We start from the raw sequence: 17,157 nt of genomic DNA on the forward strand, positions 1-17,157 counted from the left end.
GGGTTGGGGGAACTGGCCTCGTGTTTTGGAACAGCTGCAGCCGGCGTTGGGCCCGCCTGGAATGCGGGAACAGGCTGCACACCAGGACTTTTATGGAAACTTGCTGCTGGAGCCGGCGGCGGCCAGAGGGCTCGTAGCGGCTGGAGCGGCGGCGGCCGGAGCGCCAGGACTCCTGACCACACCCCGGCGCCCAGAGCCTGCCAGCGCGCACCCCGGACCTTCGCGTGTCGCCGGCTCGAGGCGGGTGAGAGGAGTCGGGGGGACGTGGGGAGGGGGCGGCCGAGACGGAGCCGTCGGCTCCCCCGGGGCGGCGGGGACGCGCGCCCCGGCTCCTGGCCCGGCTCCATCCAGCTGTGGCGACGCGCCGGTCCCCCGGCGCGAGCGAAACGGCCCTCGGAGCCGCTTCCGCGGGCTCGGCGGAGGGCGGACCGGGGTCGGCCTGGCTGTGCCTCCGCGGTCACCGGCCTCGGGCTCCTGGCCACGGTTTCCTTGCCCGGCTCCGCAGCTTCAGCTCGGCTTGCGCCCTGTCTGTGCAGTTTCGGGAGCTTTCTCGGTCCTGCAGGGAGTGAGCCCTACGGCGGTGGAGCGGGTGCCGGTCCCCTTGCTCTGTCCCAGGGGTCCCGGCAGGGAAAGTGCCGTGTCGTCCCCCACCACGTGCCCCCGGCGCGGTCTCCGTCTCCGCCGGCAGTGCCTGTTGTTTTTAAGAGAAGTCATTCCCGATCGGTCCCTGTGGAGGCTGGGGACTGAAATGTGATTTAACAGCCCAGCATCTGCCCCCTCCCTCCAGACTAGTTTTTCGTGATTCTGACCGATGTCGGATGTTGGGAGTTGTGCAACTAGAGCTGGAAGTTGGAGTGAATGATGTAGTCACCTCTCGAGACCTCCCTTCTCTGTATGCTTTTTGAAAACGCCGAGCCATTCCAACTGTTTGTAAACTCTGCAAAGCTCTACAAATGCTAAAAATTTATTATTAATGGCGTTTATAAAGAAAATAACCTAGTTGAGAGGTTAGTTGATTATCGCAATGGCTTCAAGATCTTCATTCATATTTATTTAATTTAAGGTCCATAATGCGAACGTAGAGTTGGAAAGGGGGGTGGGGTGAAGAGAGAGTGGGAGAGAGAGACAGGGAGGATAGAACGAGAACAAGATAAAAATAGCATAAAGATAAGCCCTAACAAAATGTCTGTCCTTGGGCTGGAGGCAGGTAAAGAAAAGAAGTTAAGCCATAATAAGAAAGAAATTAGTTCCGTGAGCAAAGCAACGGGCGCATCATTCACCAGCTTAATTTTGTTAATGAGTTCATGTATGGGCCCATTGGCCTTCGAGTCACAACATAACTATGTGTTGGGTAGCATGATTATATAAACTCAGGTATTTATACCATCTTAGTCACCCGTCATTGAGTGAACCACATTATTCTCCGCCAGTCCTTTTACAGGTTAAATGGTTGCCATAAGAAAACTCAGAATACACATAAGTCTCTGAAATTCTTTTGAGTTTTGAAGCCCGGTAGGGTGGAAAAGTGCATTATCAACCAAATTGAGGGACAGGGTTTTTTTTGAGGAGGTATATTTAGTATAAATGAACTTTGATTTCTTAATGTAGTTAAGTCAGATTCTTTCTCACAGCTATTAGCCCCCTATTTTTGAAGATATTTTATGCTCTGGATGGGAATACTTGAAAGAAAAATGTGGGCAATTCTGTATTTTGTCTGCTACGACTCCCTTAAAGAGCCCTAAGCAAAAACCACAACAAAACTCTTTTAAATCCAGTTTACGTTGATACAGTATTGATGTAATTTCTATTTTCATGAAAGAGTCACACTTTTAAATCCATTTTAAGCTGAAATGTAGTGAATAGCAATTTTTCCTACTCATTGAAAATGGAATCTGTGCTATTTTTGAAAATTTGATATGTAAGACTGATCATTGTCAAAATGTATGTCATCTTGAGATGACTATATTTAGCATCAGCGAAGGAATGCATTATCTAGGTTTTGAACAGTATTTTTCCCCTGAAATTACATTTGAGGAATTTGGGTTAGGGTTTCATTTGTGAACAGAATGAAAACTGGATATGTATATTTGGAAGAGATTAATTGGGAATTTAGATTGCTTAGAACCCAAGTGGCCTGAAATGAGATACTACTTTATTTAGGAAAAAAAAAGAAAACCTACTGTTACCTTTGAAACACCCTAAAGGCAAATAAAAGTATTGTTTAAATAAAAATATATGCGTAAAAGAAAGAAAACAATGTAGTAAATGTAGAAAAGTATGTAACAGATGGGCAGATGTCTGAAAGATTTTATAGAAGAGAGGACTTAGTACATTGTATGGTATGTAGGCCACACACACAAAACATCTTAGTAGTCAACTTTATAATTAAGAAGGAGAATGACCTACAGCATTCTTAACAATTTCACATATCTCTGTTCTTATTTAACCTGTCTGTGGTCTACATCACCTGTATAGTTTCTTTCATGTTCTCTTTCTTCTGGTTTTTAAAAAATTATTTATTTATTTATTTATGGCTGTGTTGGGTCTTCGTTTCTGTGCGAGGGCTTTCTCCAGTTGCGGCAAGCGGGGGCCACTCTTCATCGCGGTGCGCGGGCCTCTCACTGTCGTGGCCTCTCTTTTTGCGGAGCACAGGCTCCAGATGCGCAGGCTCAGTAGCTGTGGCTCACGGGCCCAGTTGCTCCGCGGCATGTGGGATCTTCCCAGACCAGGGCTCGAACCCGTGTCCCCTGCATTAGCAGGCAGATTCTCAGCCACTGCGCCACCAGGGAAGCCCTTTCTTCTGTTTTTATAATTGCAAGATTACATATCTATATACACTTAGAGTTGTTGTATTTTCTTTTTCTATTTAAATGTTCAGCACATAGTTTGGCTTGACTTAATGGTAGTATACTTTCTACACTCTAGGATGCGTGGATTTTTACCCAGAAATCCAACTTATTTATTTAACTTTCAGTCAGATTTGTTTTTTATTATAAAGTTAATACAACCATATTATATTTATGGTTAAAAATTGTGGGGAACTGAAAAGGGGGCTCTCATCATCTGATACATAAACGGCTAGTATTTTGATATAGTTCCCTCTTTTCCCCATGCAGAGGATGTTTTTTCTTGCATTGCCATATCTCAATGAAAGTGCATATGTGAAAGCATCTGATACATCATCTGCCATCTAGTAAGTGTTCAAGAGTTGGTTCTTTTTCTCCCTTCCCCTCTTTTTTTTTTTTTTTTCTTTCCTTTCTTCATCTCTTCCTTTTTGTTCTCAGATTAGAAGACAGATAGTTTGGGGTCCCTAGGCCAGGTTTTGAGGTTGGTGAAATTTGACTTCCACCTTCCTTTCTGTGCCTCTTTCCTGCCCTTTTCTCCTCTTTGACTCTGCCTCCCTCTTTCTGGCCAAAATAGGCCTCCCCTTTGTCTCTTTGCATTTTCTCAATGATGCTTGTTCATTTAGATCAAGGGCCACAAATTGGGAGCCAAAAAGCCACTTTCAGCCATAGACATGCTTAAAAATTGTACATTTTATATTAAAATATGGATTTTCAGCCTCTCTTGAAAAATTGGAAGATCTTGGCAAAACTGGGTCCACATTTCTGCATAGCAAGAATACCCTGGAACTAAGTAGGGGCTCCCTCCTCAGATAGGGTACACACTCTTCTTTTGACATAGTCTCCACCATCCCTTACTGTTTGACAATTAGTCATCACTCATTTATATTACCTGTCAATTATACTACATAACATGAACTTACATTACCTGACCATAGACACTTGAATATGCAGGTCCCTGATCTAAGTATCAATATTAGGGCAAGTCTGAAGCCATGATATGATGGAAAGTCGGCTGGACTTGGCATTAGGAACCTGGATATTAAATGTTGAAGATATATTTTGGTTAGCAATCCTTCTCTTAAATAATATGATCATGGGAATGGGAAGGAGAGGTTAACTTTCACTGACACTAATTGCTAGTGTCCATTGAGCTGATTAGGAACCATGTATTGAGAACTAAATATATTTTAACTGGTGGGACTTTAGAAAGCATAGGGGAGATATTTCTGGGAAAGAAACCTTTCCTAGGAACTCTTAAATAATCCTACTCCTTCCCCATCTTAAGTGTTTAGGAGAGTTTTTGTGACCCTTAGACATTGGTCATAAAGTGGAGTTAAATACTATTCTTCCACCTCACTGCCCCAGTCACTTGTTTGGAGCCAGCGGCCTGAGTCTTCCCATTCCCAGCTGTGTCCTTCATTGAAAGGCCATCTTCCACTTGAAGAGGGGGTGAGGAGGCCCAGTCTCCTCCAGAAATTGCTTGGGAAGCCAACATCCTGAAGGCCCAATTTCTGGTTTTTCATGATATCTCGTTTAATGTAAACTCACTCCATTTTATTTTACTTTCTATAATTTTATTTATTTGTTCATTTGTTCATTCATTCATTCATTCATTCATGCATCCTCATCATCAGCCCTCCTTTTAGAGATATCATTCATAAGTTTCATTTGGGCTGATTTTGGATCAGTTTTCCTCCTCTTTGTTATTTGTTCACTAGCTCAAATATGAATCGAGTTTGTACTGTGTCCTAGTTGTTACGTGAGACGCAAAAGATAAAGAACCAACTAGAGCACAGTTCTTACCTTTCAGGGACTCATAGTATGGTGAATGCTCTTTTGAAAATGTTACACACAGTCATATGAGTGCAAAGTATTATATATTAATACAGAAGCATGTCAAGACAGGTTGAAAATAAGATTCTTGGTTATAAGTGAGGAATTATATATTGGTAGCAGAAAAAAACTCACTCTTTTAAATAGGTAAAATAGGATCTAGTTTCATACTTTTGAGCTGTGATGAGGTTCATGATGTTTTGTAATATAATTTTTAGAGTATAAGGTTACAACCTTCATTAAATGTAATAAGGTTACATAATATTTAAGTTTATATTTCTTGTACAAGTGCAAAATGATAAAAATTTAGGGGCTTCCCTGCTGGTGCAGTGGTTAAGAATCCGCCTGCCAATGCAGGGGACACGGGTTCGAGCCCTGGTCCGGGAAGATCCCACATGCCGCGGAGCAACTAAGCCTATGCGCCACAACTACTGAGCCTGCACTCTAGAGCCCATGAGCCACAACTACTGAGCCCAAGCACCGCATCTACTGAAGCCCACCCACACGCTCTAGAGCCTGTGCTCCGCAACAAGAGAAGCCACCACAATGAGAAGCCCGCGCACTGCAACCAAGAGTAGCCCCCGCTCGCCGCAACTAGAGAAAGCGCATACGCGCAGCAATGAAGACCCAACACAGCCAAAAATAATAAATAAATAAAAATAAATTTAAAAAAAATTTAGGCTCACATTTTATGAAGCTCAAAATAATTTTGTTTATTCCAAAGACTGTAAAGAAGTAGGTTTTAACATTTACTTCTAGTGTATAGGTAAGCGTTCTAAAACCTTCTTAAAAGTTGAGACAAAGAATTTACTTGAGTTTAATGAAATGCAGATTTAAAGCTGTCACTTTCTTGACAATTCTGTTCTCCTTGAGAAAAGAGATAATACATTAACACAATGAAATAGTTATTGTAAATGATAGCTAGCTATGATTTAAAATTCTTTTCTTGATTCCTGCATTATTTGCTATCTTGAAATATTTTAATTGCATATCAAAAAAAGTCAAGTAAAGTAATTAAATTTAGAAAATTTAGAGGTCAAACATAGGTCCAATGAAATTCTAGAACAGGAACATTAGCATGCATATTTTAAGACCATCTGTTATACTTAATATTATATTCCTCTATGAGACTTACATATTGTTTCACAGCTTGAGCTTTTTTTTTTTTTTTAATTAATTAATTATTTATTTATTTATTTATTTATGGCTGTGTTGGGTCTTCGTTTCTGTGTGAGGGCTTTCTCTAGTTGCGGCAAGTGGGGACCACTCTTCATCGCGGTGCGCGGGCCTCTCACTATCGCGGCCTCTCTTGTTGCGGAGCACAGGCTCCAGACATGCAGGCTCAGCAATTGTGGCTCACGGGCTTAGTCGCTCCGCGGCATGTGGGATCCTCCCAGACCAGGGCTCGAACCCGTGTCCCCTGCATTGGCAGGCAGACTCTCAACCACTGCGCCACCAGGGAAGCCCACAGCTTGAGCTTTTATACCTTAATATTCAACCTGGAAATTATAACAGCTCAAAAGTATACACTATTCTTGAAACATATTTTATCAGGCCATTAAGTCATTTTCAAAGACTTTCTGAAGGTTATCTCATTTATTGCTATGCCAGCTGATACCAATATTAGTATATTGTGTATGTATACATATATGCAATTCATATATATATATTTCATGTACTTTTAGGTAAAAATGGAGAATGATGGAATGAAAGAGTAGTTGACTAGAAGTCAAGAAACTTGGAGTCTAGTTCCTTCTTCTGCTGCTGAACAGTTTGCAACCTTGGATCGGTCACTGAATCTTTTTGAGCCTCCCATTTTTTCATATGGTAAATGAATGGGTTGGACTAAGTGATCTTTAAGGTCTTTAGCGAATGAGCTCTAAAAGTCCATAATTCTTAGTACATGTATAACCAGACCCCAAATGTAATTCTGACGGGTAGTAAAACCTGTTCAAAACTGAACTCGATTTTTTACCCCTTAAACATGCTTTTAATGGTAACCCTGTCCACCCATTCACTCAAACTAAGACACTTGAACTAATTCTTTTTTTTTTTTAAGATTTATTTATTATTTATTTATTTTTTTGCTGCATCGGGTCCCAGCTGTGGCACGCGGATCTTTCTTGCGGCGCACGGGCTTCTCTCTAGTTATGGTGTGTGGGTTTTCCCTCTCTGGTTGTGGTGTGGGCTCCAGAGCGCGTGGGCTCTGTAGTTTGCGGCACGCAGGCTCTAGTTGAGGCACACGAGCTCAGGAGTTGTGGCGCGCAGGCTTAGTTGCTCCGCAGCATGTGGGATCTCGGTTCCCTGACCAGGGATCGAACCCGTGTCCCCTGCACTGTAAGGGGGACACCTTAACACTGGACCACGAGGGAAGTCCCTGAACTAATTCTTGACAGTATTCCTCTCCTCACCTCTACCCTCCAAATCTAATTGGCTAAAATTCTTGCAGTAATGCCCCCAGTACAACCCCCTTCCCTGGATGAAGGGACTTTGTCTTTTTGTTCACTTTCATCTCTCCACAGCCTAGGATAGTCCCTGGCATGTAGTAGGAGCTTAATAAACACTTGTTAAATAAATGAATGAATGGGTCACCATGTCTTGTCAATTATACTTCTAAAATGTCTTTTCCAACGTTTCATTCCTAATGCTGCTATCTTAATTCAGGCCCTTATCTTCTCTTGCCAAGATCATTCTACTTGTCCTCCCTGTAGTCTTTCCCCATTTTATTCCAGTTTTCTACACTGCTATCAGTCTCTTTTTTTCTTTCTAGAATACATATCTTATTAAGTCACATTTCTACTTTAAAAAAATCCTTTGCTGGGTCCCCATTGACTATAGGATCAAGTCTAAACTGTTTTCTTAATATGGCATTTAGGAATCTTCCTATTCTGTGCCCAGTCTGTCTCTCCAGTTTTACCATAGATCCTCTGGACAACTTATAGCTCCCCAAATTTGTACTGGGCTATCAGGCCTTGGTGTTTTTGTTCGTGTTGCTTCTTTTGCCTGGATGCCCTTACTCACTTTTCTACGTTGTGAAATCCTACTTATCCTTTAAGGTCTAAATCAAATGTTACCATCTCGCTCTGTGTCATCTGCCTTCACCCCAACCCCCTCCTTAACCCCACCATAGTCTTTCCATGACTTTTCCATATTTCTATAGCCCAGTATATCCTGCTATTATAGCACTTATTACTTTGTTTTATAATTAGTTGTGGTCCCATCTGTTTTTCCTAACAAAGCTAATTGATTTCAAAGGCTGTCGCCTACATTTTGTATACCGTCACCAGGCATAATGGCTGGTACACAGTAGATTCTCCTCACAAAAATACTATGTTTGTAAATACAGACCTAATCTGTCAAGTTTGAAAAAAAATGCATTTTTGATAAATCATGTATACTGCTATAGTAATATTGCAGTATTCCCTCTGAAACCTATGATGGATACTTGTCTTCATTTAAGAAGACATTGAATGCTTAATATGCTGGAATGGCATTATTAAATCCCTTCATCATACCTTTATTATGACCAAACTTTTGTTGATGAACCACATGTTCAACCTTATCGTTTGGTCAGTGTTTTGTCTTATTCTTGATAACAATTCGACTGGCTTGCTTCAGATCTTAGACACTTAGAAAAGTACAGTGAGGCCTAATTGTTGTGTTGCTGCTGCCCCTTTAAGGTGGCTAAAGACATTACATCTGCCTGCCCAAACAGAAGAAAAGTTACTTAATACTAGATTAAGAAAAGTGTGTGAGATTCCAGATATAAATCCTTTGGCATTTATGTTACTGAGTATAGGAATTAAGTTGTTAAACTAAGCCTCATTTAGTGTTCTAAAATACAGTAAGGGAGTGCTCAGTCTACTACTTTATTTTTAGAATTAGAACTGACATGATTTGATAGAATGTTCTTTCCTATAATTCAGCAAATCTCAGAATGTGGTTTTAGAATCCTTGGGAGTCCCCAAGACCCTTCAAGGACCCATGAGGTCCTTCCTTTTCTAACAACATATCTGTATGAGGCCATGTTTTCTTTATATACTTCAGTCAAAACAACGTATCACGATAGTTTGAATGCAGAAGCAGATATGAGAATATACCTGTCTTTTATTAAGCCAGATATTAAAGAGATATGCAAAAATGTAAAACAATGTCACTTTTCTAATTTTATTTTGGAAAGTAGTTTTTTCATAAAATGTGTTTATGTTGATATATAATGGGCTTGTTATTTCAAATGACTTAATAAGTATATATTTGGAAATTCTGTTTTAATGTTCAATACATTATATATCTATAGATATAATCTATATAAACAAAAGCTTTCTGGGCTCCTCAATAATAGGCTCAGACGTTAGGCCTTTTTTTTTTTGTTTGTTTTTTGTTTTTTAAACATCTTTATTGAAGTATAATTGCCTTACAATGGTGTGTTAGCTTCTGCTTTATAACAAAGTGAATCAGTTATACATATACAATATGTTCCCATATCTCTTCCCTCTTGCATCTCCCTCCCTCCCACCCTCCCCATCCCACCCCTCTAGGTGGTCACAAAGCACCGAGCTGATCTCCCTGTGCTATGCGGCTGCTTCCCACTAGCTATCTATTTTACATTTGGTAGTGTATATATGTCCATGACACTCTCTCACCCTGTCACATCTCACCCCACCCCCTCCCCATATCCTCAAGTCCATTCTCTAGTAGGTCTGTGTCTTTATTCCCGTCTTGCCACTAGGTTCTTCATGGCTTTTTTTTCCCTTAGATTCCGTATATATGTGTTAGCATACTGTATTTGTTTTTCTCTTTCTGACTTACTTCACTCTGTATGACAGACTCTAACTCCATCCACCTCATTACAAATACCTCCATTTCATTTCTTTTTATGGCTGAGTAATATTCCATTGTATATATGTGCCACATCTTCTTTATCCATTCATCTGTCGATGGACATTTAGGTTGCTTCCATGTCCTGGCTATTGTAAATAGAGCTGCAATGAACATTTTGGTACATGACTCTTTTTGACCTATGGTTTTCTCAGGGTATATGCACAGTAGTGGGATTGTTGGATCGTATGGTAGTTCTATTTGTAGTTTTTTAAGGAACCTCCATACTGTTCTCCATAGTGGCTGTATCAATTTACATTCCCACCAACAGTGCAAGAGAGTTCCCTTTCCTCCACACCCTCTCCAGCATTTATTGTTTCTATATTTTTTGATGATGGCCATTCTGACCGGTGTGAGATGATATCTCATTGTAGTTTTGATTTGCATTTCTCTAATGATTAATGATGTTGAGCATTCTTTCATGTGTCTGTTGGCCATCTGTATATCTTCTTTGGAGAAATGTCTATTTAGGTCTTCTGCCCATTTTTGGATTGGGTTGTTCGTTTTTTTGTTATTGAGCTGCATGAGCTGCTTGTAAATCTTGGAGATTAATCCTTTGTCAGTTGCTTCATTTGCAAATATTTTCTCCCATTCTGATGGTTGTCTTTTGGTCTTGTTTATGGTTTCCTTTGCTGTGCAAAAGCTTTTAAGTTTCATTAGGTCCCATTTGTTTATTTGTGTTCTTATTTCCATTTCTCTGGGAGCTGGGTCAAAAAGAATCTTGCTGTGATGTATGTCATAGAATGTTCTGCCTATGTTTTCCTCTAAGAGTTTGATAGTGTCTGGTCTTACACTTAGGTCTTTAATCCATTTTGAGTTTATTTTTGTGCATGGTGTCAGGGAGTGTTCTAATTTCATACTTTTACATGTATCTGTCCAATTTTCCCAGCACCACTTATTGAAGAGGCTGTCTTTTCTCCACTGTATATGCTTACCTCCTTTATCAAAGATAAGGTGACCATATGTGCGTGGGTTTATCTCTGGGCTTTCTATCCTGTTCCATTGATCTATATTTCTGTTTTTGTGCCAGTACCAAACTGTCTTGATTACTGTAGCTTTGTAATATAGTCTGAAGGCAGGGAGCCTGATTCCCCCAGCTCCATTTTTCGTTCTCAAGATTGCTTTGGCTATTCGGGGTCTTTTGTGTTTCCATACAAATTGTGAAATTTTTTGTTCTAGTTCTGTGAAAAATGCCAGTGGTAGTTTGATAGGGATTGCATTGAATCTGTAGATTGCTTTGGGTAGTAGAGTCATTTTCACAATGTTGATTCTTCCAATTCAGGAACATGGTATATCTTTCCATCTATTTGTATCATCTTTAATTTCTTTCATCAGTGTCTTATAATTTTCTGCATACAGGTCTTTTGTCTCCTTAGGTAGGTTTATTCCTAGATATTTTATTCTTTTTGTTGCAATGGTAAACGGGAGTGTTTTCTTAATTTCACTTTCAGATTTTTCGTCATTAGTGTATAGAAATGCAAGAGATTTCTGTGCATTAATTTTGTATCCTGCTACTTTACCAAATTCATTGATTAGCTCTAGGAGTTTTCTGGTAGCATCTTTAGGATTCTCTATGTATAGTATCATGTCATCTGCAAAGAGTGACAGCTTTACTTCTTCTTTTCCGATTTGGATTCCTTTTATTTCTTTGTCTTCTCTGATTGCTGTGGCTAACACTTCCAAAACTATGTTGAATAATAGTGGTGAGAGTGGGCAACCTTGTCTTGTTCCTGATCTTAGTGGAAATGGTTTCAGTTTTTCACCATTGAGGACAATGTTGGCTGTGGGTTTGTCATATATGGCCTTTATTATGTTGAGGAAAGTTCCCTCTATGCCTACTTTCTGCAGGACTTTTATCATAAATGGGTGTTGAATTTTGTCGAAAGCTTTCTCTGCATCTATTGAGATGATCATATGGTTTTTCTCCTTCAATTTGTTAATATGGTGTATCACATTGATTGATTTACGTACTTGGTAAATTTAAGAAAATTGAAATCGTATCAAGTATCTTTTCCGACCACAACGCTATGAGACTAGATATCAATTACAGGAAAAGATCTGTAAAAAATACAAACACATGGAGGCTACACAATACACTACTTAATAACGAAGTGATCACTGAAGAAATCAAAGGGGAAATCAAAAAATACCTAGAAACAAATGACAATGGAGATACGACGACCCAAAACCTATGGGACGCAGCAAAAGCAGTGCTAAGAGGGAAGTTTATAGCAATACAAGCCTACCTCAAGAAACAGGAAACATATCGAATAAACAACCTAACCTTGCACCTAAAGCAATTAGAGAAAGAAGAACAAAAAAACCCCAAAGCTAGCAGAAGGAAAGAAATCATAAAGATCAGGTCAGAAATAAATGAAAAAGAAATGAAGGAAACAATAGCAAAAATCAATAAAACTAAAAGCTGGTTCTTTGAGAAGATAAACAAAATTGATAAACCATTAGCCAGACTCATCAAGAGAAAAAGGGAGAAGACTCAAATCAATAGAATTAGAAATGAAAAAGGAGAAGTAACCACTGACACTGCAGAAATACAAAAGATCATGAGAGATTACTACAAGCAACTCTACGCCAATAAAATGGACAACCTGGAAGAAATGGACAGATTCTTAGAAATGCACAAACTGCCGAGACTGAACCAGGAAGAAATAGAAAATATGAACAGACCAATCACAAGCACTGAAATTGAAACTGTGATTAAAAACCTTCCAACAAACAAAAGCCCAGGACCAGATGGCTTCACAGGTGAATTCTATCAAACATTTAGAGAAGAGCTAACACCTATCCTTCTCAAACTCTTCCAAAATATTGCAGAGGGAGGAACACTCCCCAACTCATTCTACGAGGCCACCATCACCCTGATACCAAAACCAGACAAAGATGTCACAAAGAAAGAAAACTACAGGCCAATATCACTGATGAACATAGATGCAAAAATCCTCAACAAAATACTAGCAAACAGAATCCAACAGCACATTAAAAGGATCATACACCATGATCAAGTGGGGTTTATCCCAGGAATGCAAGGATTCTTCAATATACGTTAGGCCTTTTTATACTTTCTTGGTAATTATGTTTCATCCCATGTGGTCTATGAACTCCATGAAAAGACATGTTTTATTCTATATTCATCTTTGTATATGTAGTGCCTTATACTGTCTAGCACATTGTAGAAAGATGTTTAATGTTTCTTGAATTAATTAATAAATACATATTTATTCATTTTAGCAAATTTCTTCCTTTCCCATTTATTCTTAGTTCTATCATACTCATCACCTCTGAATTTAAGAAATAACATGCAAACCACCTAGTATATGGTACATAATAGGGATTCAGTTGTTATTTTCCACCCTTCTCCTTAATTAGTATAGAGACACCAGGTCTTTCCTCTAATGTACTGTAACTTTAAAAAAATTCTTACTTTTTTTTTTAACATCTTTATTGGAGTATAATTGCTTTACAATGGTGTGTTAGTTTCTGCTGTATAACAAAGTGAATCAGCTGTACATATACATATATCCCCACATCCCCTCCCTCTTGCGTCTCCCTCCCACCCTCCCTATCCCACCCCTCTAGGTGGTCACAGAGCACTGAGCTGATCTCCCTGTGCTATGCGGCTGCTTCCCACTAGCTATCTATTTTACATTTGGTAGTGTTATATATGTCCATGCCACTCTCTCACTTCATCCCAGCTTACCCTTCCCCCTCCCTGTGTCCTCAAGTCCATTCTCTACGTCTGCGTCTTTATTCCTGTCCTGCCCCTAGAAAAAAATTCTTACATTTTATTGATATATGTAACTTCATTTCATTAATGACTTCACCAAATGAGAACTTGCCAATTTTCTTTGCGTGGTTACTTTAAAGTCTTCCCGAGAGAGGATAAAAGGCGAGAGTTACGGGGTTTGATCCTGGGCATAATTCTGAGGGCTAGGAGGAGGTCCTGCGCAGTGCCTAGAATGTGGTGGGTGCCATTGCAGCAGGGCTTAAAGCGTCTGTAAAGTGCTGTGCGCTGTGCTGAAATAGGCATTGAGCAGGCTGTAAGAAACAGACTTTGCGTTGTTGAAGACAATGGAAAAAGCTGATAATTGTTGAAGCTTTGTGGTGGGTGTATGGGGTTCTATGATATGAGTTGCTCTAATTTTATATACGCGTGAAATAATAAAAAATAAAGAAGATAGATTAGACTGATACATCTAAGATGTTTAATATAAAATATTTAAATTTATGCCAGATACATCTAGCAACTAGAAAATCTAGATATATGTAGAAAATCTAAGCACATTTTGAGATGTCAGAGACTGAAGGAAAAAAAATCCATGCTTAGGTTGAAGTGCAGAAAATCACCATTTCTATTTATTGTTAGTTTGGGAAAATACTTCATGGGGAAAGAAGTGGCTTAAAAATTGTCTTGGAGATGGAAACAGGCATTGAATGTATTTGTCGAGGTGGGAGGTTGAAGGAATGGGAGGAGACAAGGTAAATCAGAGAGGCTAAGGGAACCTGCAAAAGGACCTAACAAGCCCAGGTAAGAATTTCGGTTCTGGTGCATGATGTACTGTGCAGTTTATATCCTCAGAGCTGAGTGATAGACCAGAGTTAAGGAACACAGAGCAGTAGAGAAGGCAGTAGCCGAGTTGATGAAGGCAGAAAGAATGGCAAGCTGTTACCTTATTAGAAATCAAAAGAACCATGGCTAGAAGTTACTCTGGAACTTTTAAAACCTCATTTTAGGGACTTCCCTGGCAGTCCAGTGGTTAAGACTCCGAACTTCCACTGCAGGGGTACGGCTTCGATCCCTGGTGTTGGGGAGCTAAGATCCCCCATGCCACGTGGTGAGGCAAAAAAAAGAAAAAAAAAGAAAGAAAAAGAAAACCTCATTAATGTGTACTTAAAATCATTATTCTGATTTGCAAACGAAGCAACTGACAAAGGATTAATCTCCAAAATATACATGCAGCTCAATATCAAAAAAACAAACAACCCAATCCAAAAATGGGCGGAAGACCTAATAGACATTTCTCCAAAGAAGATATACAGGTTGCCAACAAACACATGAAAAGATGCTCAACCTCACTAATCATTAGAGAAATGCAAATCAAAACTACAATGAGGTATCACCTCACACCACTCAGAATGGCCATCATCAAAAAATCTAGAAACAATAAATAATGGAGAGGGGGGTGGAGAAAAGGGAATCCTCCTGCACTGCTGGTGGGAATGTAAATTGATACAGTCACTATGGAGAACGGTATGGAGATTGCTTAAAAAACTAAAAAAAGAATTACCATATGACCCAGTAATTCTACTACTGGGCATATATCCTGAGAAAACCATAATTCAAAAAGATACAAGGGGCTTCCCTGGTGGCACAGTGGTTGAGAGTCCGCCTGCCAATGCAGGGGACACGGGTTTGATCCCTGGTCCGGGAGGATCCCACATGCCACGGAGCAACTGGGCTCGTGTGCCACAACTGCTGAGCCTGTGCTCTGGAGCCCGTGAGCCACAGCTGCTGAGCCCACGTGCCGCAACTACTGAAGCCCACGTGCCTAGAGCCCGTGCTCCACAATGAGAGAAGCCACTGCAATGAGAAGCCCGCGCACCGCAACGAAGAGTAGCCCCCGCTCGCCGCAACTAGAGAAAGCCCACGCGCAGCAACGAAGGCCCAAAACAGCCAAAAATAAATAAAATAAATAAATAAAATTTAAAAAAAAAAAAGAAAAAAAGATACAAGTACCACAGTGTTCATTGCAACGCTATTTACAATGGCCAGGACATGGAAGCAACCAAAATGTCCATCAACAGATGAATGGATAAAGAAGATGTGGCACATATATACAATGGAATATTAGCCATAAAAAGGAAGGAAATTGAGTTATTTGTAGTGAGTTGGATGGACCTATAGTCTGTCATACAGAGTGAAGTAAGTCAGAAAAACAAATACCGTATGCTAACACATATACATGGTATCTAGAAAAATGGTACTGATGGACCTAGTGGCAGGGCAGGAATAAAGACACAGACATAGCGAACGGACTTGAGGACACAGTGGGGGAAGGGGAGGCTGGGACGAAGTGAGAGAGTAGCATGGACATATATACACTACCAAATGTAAAATAGATAGCTAGTGGGAAGCAGCCACATAGCACAGGGACATCAGCTGGTGCTTTGTGATGACCTAGAGGGGTGGGGTAGGGAGGGTGGGAGGGAAGTCCAAAAGGGAGGGGATATATGTATACGTATAGCTGATTCACATTTTGTATAGCAGAAGCTAACACAACATTGTAAAGTAATTATGCTCCAATAAAGAAGTATAAAAAAACCATTATTCTGATAATATGTACCAGTTAAGAACTTTGAAGAGACTGCATTAAAAAAGCTTTCCTATAGCAACTGAGATAACTTTATGTACTCACCACATTGGATTCTGGTACCTATTGAAAAGTTTTAATAATTCAAAAATGTTTATCAGCATTCTGAAGGAGAGAAAACTATTAAAGTGAATACTTTGAATTTTATAGCTTCTCATTTTGTAAGTTTATTAATCAAAATAATGATCCATATGAATAATAAATATACATGAGTATTTCTAGTTAGGATTATTATGTGAAATTGAAGGAGAGCCTGGGACCTCTGTGCTAAATAAAGCAGCAAATTCCACATGAGTTTATAGACTAGTAGGTGAAGTGTTGACTAATAATATATGTAAAAAGCATGAAAGTGGGAGGAGTTGATAAAATGATCAAAGATTGAATGGGTATTTGGAATTTGAGAATCTGTTTCCAAAACATTAATTTGAAAATCTTTTGTTAAGTGTTCGATAGCTTATTTTAAAATATAGTATTGACAGTTTATTAAGGGAATAAAAGTTGAGTCAGAGGAATGGAATCTTTTAGACTTCTCAGTTTTGATGATTACTACGTGGATATTGAAAACCTTTCCATGATGGCTTTTGGGATTTATTTTAAATTATAATTTATTATTTAACAAGCATGGAGCTAGGCACTAGAAAGGAACCAATCCTCTGTATTGTGGGAAAGGAGCATAAAGTCTACCAGATGTACAGATGAAAGTCTGGGTGGAATTAAGAGTATTGAAGAATGTAGACTGAGAATGGAAGTCATTGACCTTAGGCATCTAACGGGAAGTTTGGGGTAGGTGTGTACTGGTTTTCAATTCTGTTTCAAGTACGGTTGATGTTAGAACAATACCTGTGTCTACAGATAGCAAAGCAGACTGGACCATTAAAAATCCTGTTCCAAGGCTTTTGTTCAGAGTTTTGGCCAAGAGACTGTTAATAACATGAGAATAGGGAGAGCATCTGTCTATTCAGTGCTGCATTTCTCAATGCCTAGCAGAATGCCTGGCACATAATAGATGCTTAATAAATATTTTTGTAATGAACAGTGTGTTCTATTTATATTGTAGTCCGGCATAATGATAATCATAGTGAGAGTCATACATTATATCCCAACAATCCTTAACTGTTTATAAAGTGCTTCCTCTTGAAGTTGGCAGGATTTTCTTATTCAGTAAACAATTATTATATACGTCTTCTATGTACCAGGCACATGCTAAATACTAT

At 39.6% G+C, this 17,157-nt stretch overlaps 1 protein-coding gene across 8 annotated transcripts in view; it reads left to right on the forward strand.

The window, feature by feature from the left end:
• The first annotated feature begins 24 nt into the window (after positions 1-24).
• Positions 25-17,157, forward strand: part of NEXN (nexilin F-actin binding protein) — a 56,995-nt gene continuing 39,862 nt past the window's right edge. For 2 of the 8 annotated variants that reach the window (XM_059924788.1, XM_059924818.1), the window contains exon 1: positions 25-240. In XM_059924788.1, the coding sequence (XP_059780771.1) occupies positions 62-240 (179 nt within the window). In that variant the 5' untranslated portion in view covers positions 25-61. Of the gene's footprint in view, positions 245-17,157 lie in introns of all 8 variants that reach the window. The other 6 variants (XM_059924780.1, XM_059924832.1, XM_059924843.1 and 3 more) reach the window with 5 other exon arrangements.

The sequence above is a fragment of the Balaenoptera ricei genome, chromosome 1 (assembly GCF_028023285.1).
Source record: "Balaenoptera ricei isolate mBalRic1 chromosome 1, mBalRic1.hap2, whole genome shotgun sequence".
NCBI classification, from domain to species: Eukaryota; Metazoa; Chordata; class Mammalia; order Artiodactyla; family Balaenopteridae; genus Balaenoptera; species Balaenoptera ricei.